This window comes from Hyperolius riggenbachi, chromosome 4 (assembly GCF_040937935.1).
Source record: "Hyperolius riggenbachi isolate aHypRig1 chromosome 4, aHypRig1.pri, whole genome shotgun sequence".
Classification (NCBI taxonomy): domain Eukaryota; kingdom Metazoa; phylum Chordata; class Amphibia; order Anura; family Hyperoliidae; genus Hyperolius; species Hyperolius riggenbachi.
In genome coordinates, this window is record NC_090649.1 from 368011800 (window position 1) to 368026246 (window position 14447).

General features: G+C 42.4%; 1 protein-coding gene across 3 annotated transcripts in view; it reads left to right on the forward strand.

Annotated features, from left to right (window-relative positions):
- ADGB (androglobin) overlaps positions 1-14447 on the forward strand; it is a 480816-nt gene that overhangs the window by 452476 nt on the left and 13893 nt on the right. For 2 of the 3 annotated variants that reach the window (XM_068231985.1, XM_068231987.1), the window contains one exon: positions 5755-5854. In XM_068231985.1, coding sequence (XP_068088086.1) covers positions 5755-5854 — 100 coding nt within the window. The remainder of the gene's footprint in view (positions 1-5754; positions 5855-14447) is intronic. The other variant, XM_068231986.1, reaches the window with a different exon arrangement.

A 14447-nucleotide genomic window follows, 5' to 3' on the forward strand; every position in this document is an offset into this window, starting at 1 on the left:
TAAGGTAAGAGACTGCTTACCTAAAGATGGATGTCTCAATAGGTTCTCAGAACATACATTACTTAATTTGCGGAACAAAAGACAATGCATTTGTGAGCAAAAAGGCCAATTCTTCAGGTCAATAATTTGCCTTTGCAACAATCCAGTGGAGTACCTCGTCTGTTAAATATATTTGTCCACTTCTGACGACCTGCTACCCTGTATTGGGCTTTTGCTGTTCTTTTGTATATTTTTCCTTCAAGGTCACTTGATCCACCTCCAGCGTGGTATAATAGCTTTTGTAGATAGCCAGCCAAGTGGCTATCATACACCAGTATAATTCCAACAAATGAAGTGGAATGATGCTTGTTTTATATCTTTATAAATAAATATATTCCATAAAAACATTACACTTCATCAATGGATGTTTGCTCATTTGTCAAGTGGTGCATAGGTACATAGGAACTGATACTTCAATCTTATCCTCTTGCAGTTTTCATTATTGGAGTTAGTGAAAATGTTGCTGTGCCTAGCCATGACTAATGATCATGCTGTACTTAGGAATCTTATGTATCTCAATTCTGACACTAGTTCTCAGCAAATACCAGCATTGAGCATGACCAACTCAGCACCACAGAGAGCTTTCCATAACCTCCTTCTTCACCAACACAATGAGCACAGCTTAAAACATGTGTGAGGTGTGTGCATCTCTGCAATCCAACAACTACTAATTTGCTAATAGCAAAAGTGACAATAAAAAAACCTGCATTTTACAGCAAGAAGAACTGTAGCAAAGCAAAGTCAGATGAGTCATGGAAATAGACCTTTCTCTGTTCTGTGGCTTTAAAAGCTTTATTCGAAAAGTGCTCTTTTCAAGAATGATGAAATAACAATTACATCTGAATGCAGTTGTAACCTTTACATTGCTGTATAGCCAGGGCTGCCATAATAATCCACAATCATTTTCTGAGTCTACAAGGAACACATAAGAACCTCTACAAACTGAGCCTGGTACTGAAGTTCTATCTATATCCTGATCATGGCTCGGCATACAGCACCTCTTATGCTGCTTCATTCTATCTAAGCTATCTATATATAAAGAAGAGCCCTAAATATTGATGAACATTTAGGGACCACTTTAAAAAATGTTGCTTTATTCATCACCTCTCCTCCCAGCATACCACGCCACTACTACGCCATATCACCCCACCCCACCCCTCCTTCACCATAGAAAAGAGCTTTTTCTTTATTCAAAGTTCCTTGACAAACATATATATACAATGTGTAGCTTAGTGTTTTTGCCACTTGCTGTGTGAGTGGAAGACTTTCAGATGCCTGAGTGGGACTATTAGCACATGCGCTGCTCTACAGCTCACTAAAGTAAAAATATCTGAGGAAGACTTGTGAAATGAAATTAACTATGGGCCACATTGCATAGTAGTGTAAATAAAGAGGCAACACAGTTTTGGTGGTTAAGGTCATAGTATGAATTTGCCATCTTTTAACAATTGGAACACGTTAATACATTTATGAATAGGCCCTAAGGCTACTTTCACACTATGGAGTTGTGTTGCCTTCCCTGGAAAAACTGAAATGCAGTGGAGGGGAAAAGCTGCACTGCATGTTAGGCCTGCAGTACAACGCATACAGTGAAGCTATACTCGTATGGTACGTAGAGACTGTGCTTCACTGCAAATGTTATCGCACATGTTATGTGGTAACACACTACATGCACTATATTTTTGCTAGTGGATCCATCGCACTGCAATGCATTTATATTGTAGCAGTGTGAAATTAGCCTAAGAACAAGTATATAAGTCACTTTTAGCAGGAAAACATAAAGCCTTAAAATGAAGATATGTATATATTCAGATGTAAACTGATCCAAATATAAACCAACATACTTAATTTTCCTTTTGAATATAAACCTAGGGTTGAAACCTAGGCTGCTACTTTTAACAACCCCATATCACTTCTCTGGTGGTCTACTGGCCCCCTCCCCCCCCATATCGCATTACTTGGTGTCTAATGGTCCCTCTCCCATACAGCATTCTCTGGTGTCTAGTGGTCCCCCCTTCCTTCCCCATACAGAGTTACCTGGTGTCTAGGGGTCCCTCCCCCATGCAGTGTTACCTGCTGTCTAGTAGTCCCCCTTCCCTCATACAGGATTCACTTACATTAAGTGGTCCCCCCTCTCTCATATAACGTACATAGTGTCTAATAGTTCCCCCTCGACTACACACCATACCTAGTGTCTAGTGTTCCCTCCCTACCTCTTACAGTGTAGCTAATGTGGCCTCCTTTATTCTACGTACCTAGTATCTAGTGAACCCCCTTCCTCTACACAGGGTACCTGGTGTCTAGTAGTCCCCCCCCCCCCCCGCCTATTCATTATACCTAATAGGCTGCCCCATCCCCAACTTCCCCCCTGCATTGCCTATTTGCTGAGTATATGCAGTGGAGGCGAACACAGGGAAGATGTCCGCACACTCGCTGGTATACTCCAAGGGTTTTTATTTCAATCCAAATCGCACATACAGAAATTGGCTGACATGTTTCGGATAAAATCCTTACTCATAGCCTCAAACACTGACATCTTGGTGGAACATATATACTATCAGGACCGCCCTAAAAGGCGTGTACTCATCTGGCATGGAAAAAAAAAACCTTAAACTCAAATTTAAAGGCACAGACCTGATGTCTAGACAACATGTCCACCATAGAATTGTACATAAAGTAACAAAATACAATAACACAATAAAATGGTACAAAGATACAAAAATACAAAAATATAAAATGATTAAAAAGATATCAGTATACAAAGTTGTTTAAGGCAAAGGATTTCTGAACATTTTAATGGGGCTTCCTGGAAGACGGATAATATTAGCAATGTGGCGAGAGACACTTTAGGGAGAAACATGATGGTATTATGAGGGGCTTTATTTTTCAAGGGATTGAGAGGGTCACGGTCTCGTTTAGACGAGGTGATGTTTACAAAAAATTACGAACAAGAGAGGCCTTTTGGATCCTGCAGATGGGTACTAGGGAACCTAATGGCCTAAACGCCAGGTGGGATATTAACTTTGTATACTGATATCTTTTTAATCATTTTGTATTTTTGTATCTTTGTATCTTTGTACCATTTTATTGTGTTATTGTATTTTGTTACTTTATGTACAATTCTATGGTGGACATGTTGTCTAGACATCAGGTCTGTGCCTTTAAATTTGAGTTAAAGTTTTTTTTTTTTTTCCATGCCAGATGAGTACACGCCTTTTAGGGCGGTCCTGATAGTATATATGTTCCACCAAGATGTCAGTGTTTGAGGCTATGAGTAAGGATTTTATCCGAAACATGTCAGCCAATTTCTGTATGTGCGATTTGGATTGAAATAAAAACCCTTGGAGTATACCAGCGAGTGTGCGGACATCTTCCCTGTGTTCCTGTCCTGCTGTCTGGTTTCCAGCACCTTGCACAAGGTATCAGAGGTTGAGCGGTCTTTCTCTACTATATTTCCTATATGCAGTGGAGGCGGTGGAAGAGCATCTCACCTGATCTGGGGCCGGCGGTGATCAAATGTTGTTTTAGTGGACAAACAGCAGAGCGACAACTGTTTGAACGAAGTTAAATAACTATCTATTGCGTATGTTGGAATGTACCCCAGCCTTTCAATAATGGTCAGCCTAGGTTTATTTTCACAATTCCTCCTGCCCTACAGCACTCTGGGAGATCAACTTCCATTATTGCTCAAAAAAGAAAAAAAGATAATAATTTTGACCTTGCTGGAGGAGACTATGGCATACATTTTAATTTTGTATAAACATTGTTTAAATCACGTTTGTTGGACTGACTAGTGACTGATAAAAGTTACAGGGCCGAGTTAACCATTCATATATAAATTCATCCCCAGCATCGGTCTGTATAAGCTGGGTATGAGGGCCCTACAGCTCCTGTTAACATAGATAATTTACAACATCCCACCAAACCCTTTAACAGCTAAAACCCTGTAAGAGCCCTCAAAAAATACATTTTTTTGGCTAGTACTCTGAGCCGGTAGGCTATACTTAATATGACTTGAGTGTTATTTTGAATGTTGTTGTTTTCCACTTGTACTCTTGCGCTAACCACTTTCCCCTGACAAAGCCCCTGTTTTTTGGATGGGACGAAACAGGTTTGGTTTTGGTGGGGTGTTGTAACTTATCTACGTTAACAGGGCCCTCATACCCAGCTTACTACACAGATGAGAAGAAAAAAAAATCCCTCAGTTATGCACCTTGCCAGCAGAAAATACCCCACCACTACTGAATTTAACAATGTAAGTCTGGGTGAGGTAAGATTTTACAAGGGGCAAACACACTAAATCATTTGTAAATATTATAAAAAAAAAACAACAACATTTTATTCATTAAGTGAAGCGAAAAAAAAACAGTATGATATGATTTGTATGTGTAGTACAGCTAAGAAATAAAACATTAGGAACAGAGACATAAGTCTAATATTGTTTCCAGTACAGGAAGAGTTAAGAAACTCCAGTTGTTATCTATGCAAAAGAGCCGTTGAGTTCCATGACTTTCAAAGTCGCAGAGAGCTCTGTCTTCTGCTCAAGTGTCAGTCATTGTATTTTCTTTTCCTCTCCAGAGGACAGGTCAAAAGTTTGCTAGCCTGCTCTGTAAAATCATTTAGAGTGCTGAGTAACCTGCAAATATTAGAGAATGATGCAATGTTATAAAAAAAAACTATATAACTGAAAATAAAAATATGATAATATTTTCTTTGCTACTAATGTTCTAGTAGTTATCCGTACTACGCATTCAATTCATTATATCATATTTTTTTTCCGCTTCAGTGTATCTAATGGCCCATACTCACGGGCTACAATTGTCGCCGCAACATGCGGCGCACGCGTGTTGCGGCGACAGGTCGCCCGTGAGTATGCGGCATTGCACGGGCGCGCACCCCGAACTGTCGCCTGTCGCTGATGTCGCCAGGCGATTGGCGCAGTCAATTGCCTGGCGACAGTCGCCGCCGCAACTCCGCCGCAACTGTCGCTAGTCCGCGTGAGTACGCGGACTAGCGACAGCAACATAATTGCAAATAGACGGCGCTTCCGGCGGGGGGAGGGACAACAGCGACAGCTTCCGCCGCATCAGTTGGCAGGTCCCTCCGCGACGATCTGTCGCCGGCATGTCGCGCACACGCTCCCGTGTGCTAGCGACATGCCAAAAAGTTGCCCTTGAGCATGGGCCATTAATGTTTCATGTTAAGAATACCCCAGGGAAAGCTGCAATAATAAAATGCTTTCCCTTGTAGCTATATGGTTATGTCTATACCTCTGGGCTTATCATTCTTTCTTCCTCCTGCACAGGAGGCAGGGTGCAATGTCTCAAGGTAATAACATAGCATTTTTCCACCTCCTGCAGTACTTAATGTGAGAGGGTGGCTCAGAATTCCAGATCCCCTTATCTATACAGTACCTTCTGAGAGGGGACTTGTCTGAGACTGCCAAGGTCCCAAAGCGTGCAGAAACATGCAGGTATTCTGGGCTGAAAGGGAAATCCCAACACTGAATATGTGACTACAATGAAGCTTCAAAGTAAGATATTGTGCCGTTTGGGTTTTCATTGTGGGAGATTTTAAATCCTGGAGCTCTGCTTTCAAGTATAATGTTAAATATGAATAACCTTAAAGTAAAAAAAAACTTCATTTCTATTACAGTATTTTTTAGAATATAAGAAATGTAAAAAAAATATTAATTTTGCTTTAAATTAATTCCAGTAGTGCCAGCTTCAAAAGTGACTGAACCTGCACCACTAGACTCTGCAGATCTTGCTGCTTCCAATCAACTAGAACCTATAGATTTAACACCTTTTCTTAGGTAAGTTACAGCAGCTACACCAATTTTACATCCAGAATATAAAGTATGGTGGTTAAAGATGGTGTGGCTCTTTGAAGAAAATAATTTGTGATTTTTAGCTTTACATTTTCTGTTGTATGGCCTTTTATACAGTGGGATGTAAAAGTTTGGGCAACCTTGTTAATCGTCATGATTTTTCTATATAAATAGTTGGTTGTTATGATAAAAAACGTCAGTTAAACATAACATATGGATGGATAAAAAGTGAGCTTTCGGCTTATAAAATGCCTTCGTCGGACTGGTTCCTGACCAGAACTGAAAAACACAGCTTATATACACTGACATACAGAGGAGAAACATTCTTTAGCAAACATAAATGTAATTAGATGCCTCAATGTTACTGAGGAGGCTTTCCCAGGCATCCTGGCTAAATTGATAAGATCAATATCAACTTGACATGAAGCAGACTCTGGTGATGATCTGTTCTGTATCATGGTTGAAGAAGAAACCTTTCAAGAAAAATATTTACAGTAATACAGGTAATACCCAAATCACCTTTTTTTTTTTTTTTTTTTAACCCAAAACGAAGTTTATTGAAAGCAATAAATGCAAATTTTACAACACTGCCTGGTGCAAGGCAGAACATGAGTACAATAATGTAGAAAAGGTATACATACAATAATAGGAGATGACATGAAGACATGCATACATGCTATTCAGTACTGTGGCATGTGAGCATGTAGAAGATTTTGTACTATAAAAAGGAGAGGAAAGGGAGCTTTTAAAAAGGTTAAGGCAAGCAGTACTACTATATCAAGAATGGTGTATAACAACACAAATTAACAAAGGAAAGGGAGTAGTTGAGATGAAATTGCAACGTGGAGTGAAAAGGAAGGTAACTATCTCTCTATCCATTTATCCCATATTAGATGGAATTTGTTTATGGCCTTCCTGTGAAGATAGACAAGCTTCTTGTATGATATAAATAGTTTAGTGTTTTTGGGTATAGAGTCGTCTGTTATTAGGCCTAAAATGCATAGAGCAGGGTCCATCTTCACAGGACAGCCCATTTTATCATGTAGGAATTGTACTAGTTGTTTCCAAAATAATGTGATGGGGGGACACTCCCAGATTATATGGAAGAATGTAGGGGTGGAAGATGAGCATTTAGGGCAGGTGGGGGACACACTAGGGTCGAATCTAGCTAGTTTTAGGGGGGTGGGATAGGCTTGGTGTATAATATATACCTGTGTGAGACGTTCTCTGATTGAGGGAGAGGTAAGTCTTGTCACCTGAAGGATGTCATCCCAGTCCTCATCGTTGATTTCAAGGCCACATGAGACCCATTTTTCCCTGGAGGGGGCATTATAAGTGTCTGATTTGTGCTGAATAAGGATTGAGCATAGTTCACCCACCATATGTTTATATTGACCATTTTTAACTTTATCTAAGATAAGGGAAGAATGTATATTTACTGGAATAGTTCCAAACTGAGCTTTGAAAGCATGGGATAGCTGGATGTACCTAGAGTAAAATTTGGAATGGAGAGCAAATCTGGAAGATAGGGCCTCAAATGAAAGGAGCTTACCTCTCTCCAAAATCTATCCCAGGAAAGTTACACCCTTAGATACCCATAGGTGAATGTCAGGGAGATCCATAAATTCGGGAAGCTTGGGGTTGTTCCAAATGGGGCTGTAGTATTCTATTTGGGTGCTGGAGAAGTATCCAAGGGTCCACCGCCATACCTTGGTTGCTTGGTCTAGAAGATAATGCGTCTTGGGGCCACGAGGTAAACTACCCTGTAGAAGGTCTAGAGCAAGGAAAGCGCATCTGAGGTCCCCATCATAGCCATATAGTTCTGGGTTATAGGCCGTATCTGAAGAAAACCATGGTGCTATCTGGTGTAATTGTGCAGCTTTATAGTATTTTTGGAATGAAGGTAAGGCTGATCCACCCTCTCCATTGGGGTTTTGCATTAATGTGTAGGGTAGCTTAGCACGCCCGTTATTCCATACTAGGCTGAGTATTAAGGACCATAAGTGTTTAAAGAAGTGTTGAGTAAGGTATATTGGAGAGTGGTGTATCACATACAGAATTTTTGGGAGGAGAATCATCTTAACTAGATTCACTCTGCCTGCCACTGAGAGGGGAAGCTTGGTCCAGGCTCTGCTCTTTTCCCTGACTAGTTGAAGAAGAGGATATACCTCATCTTGTATATATTGCTTAGGGTCAAGGTGAATAGTGACACCCAGGTATTTGAATGACATTACAATTTGTAATGGTGAAGAGGGTAGAGGGGTTCCTGGAGCGGGCTGATCTATCAATAGGACTACTGATTTTCCTTTATTTAACTGGAGGCCTGAGTAGTACCCAGATTCCTGGATTACGTCAAGCGCTAAGGCCAGTGAGGGATCAATATCAGCCAAATATAAAATGGTGTCATCCGCATACATGGATATTTTCTCCTGGGTATGTGTGGTGCGAAGGCCATGCATATTTAGGTGCTCTCTGATTCGACATGCTAGGGGTTCAGCTGCTAAAGCATATAATAGTGGGGATAGGGGACACCCCTGTCTTGTGCCTCTTTCAAGGGGAAAGGATTCAGAGATCCTAGAGTTGGTACAAATGCGGGCACAGGGATCTGTATATAGAATTTGTACCCATCTCATAAACCTGTCACCAAATCCAAACCTGGCAAGAACCGCCTGTAAGTATGGCCATTCCACGGTATAGAAGGCTTTAGCCATATCCAACGAGGCTACCGCTCTCTGGCCTGGATTAATATGTGAACATTGCAAATTTACCATAAGTCTACGTATGTTTATGGCCGTGTTCTTGCCAGGCATGAATCCCGTCTGATCAGGATGAACTAGGTCCAAAATTACTGTGTTGAGTCTAATCACAAGTGTTTTGGCCAGAATTTTAGCGTCTACCGGGAGTAAGGAGATGGGCCTATAGGACTCACATAGCAGTGTGTTTCCCAGGCTTAGGGAGTACTACTATTAGGGCCTCACGCATTGATGGAAGTAATGTACTTTTGCCGAAAGCCATATCATACATATCTAGAAGAAGAGGTGTCAGTTCTTCAGAAAATCTTTTATAAATTTCAATGGGAATACCATCTAGTCCCGGAGCTTTTTTAGAGGGAAAACTGGCTATTGCCATTTCGAACTCCGCTATTGTGAAGGGTTTATCCAGTATGTCACGTTGGTCAGGGGAGAGGCGGGGGAGATTCATTTCGGATAGAAATATCTCAGAATCTTGTAGATTAGCTGGGGATTTAAGGAAAGGTGGGGGGATTTAGTTTGATATAGATTTTTATAGTATTCTCGGAATGTAGAGTTTACCATTTCTGGGCCCCTTACCTCAGCTCCTGCCTCATCCAGAATGGATGCCATCACATGAGGCGTTGTGTAGTTTCGTGAAATTTTAGCTAAAAGAGTACCAGTGCGCCCCCCTTGCTCATAGAATGCTTGTTTTTGGAAAAAGATTGATTATTTAGCCTTTTCCTCATGATGAAGAGCTAGGTTTCTAATAGCTCGTTGCCAATTGTCATAGTTAGTGGGCAGTGGATCCAATAGATATCTCTGTTCAAGGGAAGATATTTGTTTCTGGAGTTGTTGTTCATCCTGCGTGTTGGATTTCTTGTGGGATGAGACTGCTTTAATAAGTATACCCCTCAGATAAGCTTTAAAGGTTTCCCATATAAGTGCTCTATTTTCTTCGTCCCTGTGTATGTGTGTAAATTCCGCTATCTCCCTACGTATCACCTCATCTGCTCCAATGACATCAAGCCAAAAGGGATTAAATTTCCACAGTCTGGGCAGAGGGGGAGTTCCCCATTGCATGAATAGCTGGATAGGAGAGTGGTCAGAGACCAAACGGGGTAATAGTTTAATTTGCAACACCAATGGGAGCAGATGAGGCGACACCAGGACAAAGTCAATACACGAAAGGGTGTGGTAAGAAGCTGAAGAGCAGGTGAAACCTGGTTCACCAGGGTGTATGTGGCTCCACACATCCAACATGCTAATTTCATTTAAAAATAGGGAAAATAAAGTTTCTTTGTTGGCTTGTGGAGGGAACCTATCCTGTTGTGGATTTTTAACAGAGTTAAAGTCTCCCATCCATATTACAGGGATCCCAGGGTATCTCATTGAAAAGGAGAGGCCCTCTTTAAGGAGAGTAACTGAATATGGAGGGGGGGCATAATATACTAACAAGAGGAGAGGCAAACAGGCTATATTACAGTTAAGGAACCCAAATCACCTTTTAACACAGAAGATAACAGAGGCACAAAAAAAAAATTCACTAAAAACTTTAAAAGTAGAGGCGGTAGTGATGGACTTACTTCCTCAATGCAGACACAAGATATTCTTGATTTCGATAAAGTAAACAAATGTTATTTACATACTCCAAATGTGTTTCTGCAACGCGTTTCACAGGTATGACCCTGCTTCATCAGGTAACATAGGATGGAGCATATAACAAATGCAGGTCTGAAAGACATCAAGCGCCTCTGTCAGAGGGTTGAATTATTAATTTCCGACAGATCCAATTAGATTCCTGATCTCTTTTCCCATCACTTCTGTACAAAATCAGAAAATCAGAAAATTGATTAGAAACCTGATGGACCAGTAGGGAATTATTGATTCGACCCATCAATCTAATGGGAAATTGCGTGGTGTAAAATCAGAATCATGTTATTTCACTAAGCATGACTGGGTCACGCCTGAAATTGGACTTGGCATGTATAGGGCTTAAGCATAGGATAGGACAAACAATATGTCAGAGACACTATTTCACATAAAGAGCTAGCGAGGTAGCATAAATTCACAAAAAACACAGCAATTAATACACAATTTGACATCACCTATCTACAATGTGCAGCAGTGCAAGCATGATTTGATTTGTCAGAAAAAAATGGCTGGGGGAGTGAGGGACGAGAGTTCAGAGAGTTGATGGCTGAGAGGATAAAGCTGTTCCTATGCCTTGAGGTCCTGGTGGCATGGACCAATACCTCTGGCCTGAAGGGAGCAGATTGAAGAAGCGGTTGCCTGGGTGTGAGTGATCATTGGAGATCCTCAGTTCTGTGGAGCGCAGTCTGGAATTGTAGATGAGGTCCAGGGGGGAAAAGGGGTTTCTAGATAATTCACTTCACTGATTTGATGGCCCTCTGTAGTTTGCATCTATCACTGTTGCAGAACCCACCATACCAGACCATGATGGAAGAACAGACAGATTCGATAGTGGCGGAGTAGAAGCAGGTCATATATTTCTGGGCCATATTAAACTTCTCCAGTTGGTGGTGGAAGAATAGCTTCTGCTGGGCTTTTCTTTGGGTGGGTGTAGTGTTGGCCTTCCAGCTCAGGTCATTGGAGATGGTTGTGTCAACGATAAACAATGTTTTTTGAAGTGTTGAGGACCAGCCTGTTCTACCTACACCATTGGCAAATCCTATCAACCTGGTGGCGGTATGCATGCTCCTCATTTTTGGTGAGGAGGCCAACCATGGTGGTGTCATCAGTAAATTTGATTACTTTCACCAAGTTTGCCGTGGATCTGCAGCTGTTTGTGTATTGGGAGAGCAGGATCCTGGCAAGATGCAGTCTTTTAGGGCCCCTGTGTTGGTCATTATTGGTTGTAAGGTGATAGCGCCCAGCTAACGACCTAGGATCTGTTTCTGAATATTTGGGGGCTGATGTTGTTAAACGTCGAGCTGAAATCAAGGAGGCAGATAGTGGTGTCAGCAAAAGATTAGCCTGGCAGATTGTCTCAGCCAAGCGCAGGCAAAGGGCATTGCTCTCTTATTCACTGTACTGTTCCATGCTGTTTTGTCATCCTCCCTCCATTATAATTACTGTTTAGTATTTATATAGTGGCGACATCTTCCGCAGGGCTGTACAGAGTCTTATGTCTTGTCGCTTCACTCTCCCTCAGAGGGGCTCACAATCTAATCCCTACATATGCATGTATATTGTAGTGTATGCATCGTAGTCTAGGGCCTCTTTAGGGAGAAGCCAGTTACCTTATCTGTCTGTCTTTGAGATGTGGGAGGAAACCGGAATGCCCGGTGGAAACCCATGCGAACACAGTGCGAACATACAAACTCCATGCAGAAAGTGCCCTGCCTGGGATACTAATCGTGGACCCAGCAGTGCAAGGCAAGAGTGCCAACCACTTTGCCACCATGCTGTCATAGCCACAGCACCTGTCACTAGCCTGAAGGCTAGCAACATGTCTATACAGCGTTGCAGGTAATAGTTTTCATAAATATGTAAGAGGTTTTAGTAAATCGGGATGCTTGAAGATGCCCTGGTGATTCAGGCCCTTATTGTTATTTCATGCAGACAAGTGGCTAAAGATGGTACAAAAATACATTGTTCTGTTTTACTCATGTTATGTTTTAAGAAGTGAGACAACATAAAAGGAGATTCAGCGCAAAGATATTCAGGGACTCATGACAAGAGGGAATTAAGGTCTAAGCAGTAGAATTGTAAATTTACATATACTGTAAGTGTTATTGAAATCTGATTGGATTTTTTAATTTCCCAAGACTGTATATGTAAATTGAGTAGGAGACCCCAATGGACAATGGGCGTGGAGAGGAGCTTATAATGTTTATGAAATATAGTGGAACATCAAGAAATTAAATCCTTTCATCAAGTCTAATGTCTACACTTTAAAAAAAATATATTGTATGAAATATGCCTTACTTGATCAACTGTTCCAGATTTAAATGGAACCTGAGGGAATACAAACATTTATACATACAGTACAGTACCTGGTGCTTCCTCCAGCCCCCTTTAAACTGTTTGCTCCCTCACCGCACTACCAGGCCATCTGGATCCAGCTGCACAAGTGCCAAACCTTCCTGGTGACGGGAGCACAATGAGGGTGAGCGCGCAGATGGACTGCGCATGCATCAACTGGAGGAATTACCAGGTCGGCTAGGGGAAGATCCAGAAGGCAGAGTAGGATAGCGAGGGAGTGAACAGCCTAAAGGTGACTGGAGGAGAGTGTGTGTGTGTGTGTGTGTGTGTGTGTGTGTGCGTGCGTGCGTGCGTGCGCACACACACACATATATATATATATATATATATATATATATATATATATATACATACACACACAGTATATATATTTTTTTGTCTCCTATCTCAGTCACACTTTAATACAGAGCAAGTAATCTTATGTTTCAGTTCTTAATTTTGTTGTGTTAATTTCCCTAAAAAATGCTCTGTATCAGGAAAAAAATATATTTCTGACAGCTTTACAAGTGCTCAGGATCTCCCCACCTTCAGATAATTTGCAAATACGCAATTCGCGTCCTACCACTACAAAATACGTCCTTTCATCACCAAAACGTATGCATGTACACTCACCAGATGACGGGGACTGCCCATTGTGGGCTGTAAACAGTCCCTGTCACCTTGTGGGTGGGCATAAGTTTGGTAGTGGAAGGACACAAATTGCCTATTTTCACGACATCTAAAGGTGGCGAGATCCTGAGCGGTTGTATAGCGAGGACAAAAACTTTTCTATTTCCTCACAAGCAGAGGCATTTGGACTTTCCTTCTCTTTTTGAAACTATTTCAACATTGCAGCATGGTTTTTCTCTGTATGCACTTTAACCACTTGAGGACCCACCCTTTACCCCTGGTCAAGGACCAGCGCTGTTGTAGCTGATCTGTGCTGGGTGGGCTCTGCAGCCCCCAGCACAGATCAGCGTGCAGGCAGAGCGACCAGATCGCCCCCCTTTTTTCCCCACTAGGGGGATGATGTGCTGGGGGGTCTGATCGCTCCTGCCTGCCGGGTGTTGCGGGGGGGGGCACCTCAAAGCCCCCCTCCGCGGCGAAATCCTCCCCCTCCCTCTCCTACCTGGCCCCCCCTGGAGATCCGGCTGCACAGGACGCTATCCGTCCTGTGCAGCCAGTGACGGGACGTCCCCTGTCACATGGCGGCGATCCCCGGCCGCTGATTGGCCGGGGATCGCCGATCTGCCTTACGGCGTTGCTGCGCAGCAGCGCCGTACAAATGTAAACAAAGCGGATTATTTCCGCTTGTGTTTACATTTAGCCTGCGAGCCGCCATCGGCGGCCCGCAGGCTATTCACGGAGCCCCCCGCCGTGAATTGACAGGAAGCAGCCGCTCGCACGAGCGGCTGCTTCCTGATTAATCAGCCTGCAGCTGGCGACGCAATACTGCGTCGCTGGTCCTGCAGCTGCCACTTTGCCGACGCACGTTATGAGTGCGCGGTCGGCAAGTGGTTAAAAAAAATGAAACTGATATTTTACTATGCAAAGATAGGGCCACCCAACCAGCCTATTCTGTTGATAAGGCATCACAGGAGAGAGAAGTGTCTGGGACCCAAGGAATTCTGGGGCTCGGCCTGGGGGGCCCTACAATGCAGAAAAGTTATACACATGAAGGTATTTATTAGACAGTCAACCAAAGCTGCAAATTCTGAGGGAGGTACCTGCTGGTATAATATAAATTCTGAATGCCATTCAATAACATCACCAGCAAGCACACAGACATTGTTGTCTCTCACACAGACCTCTCCGACACCCTGTAGTGAGTGCATTTTCCGATTATTAACTTCAGTCATCTC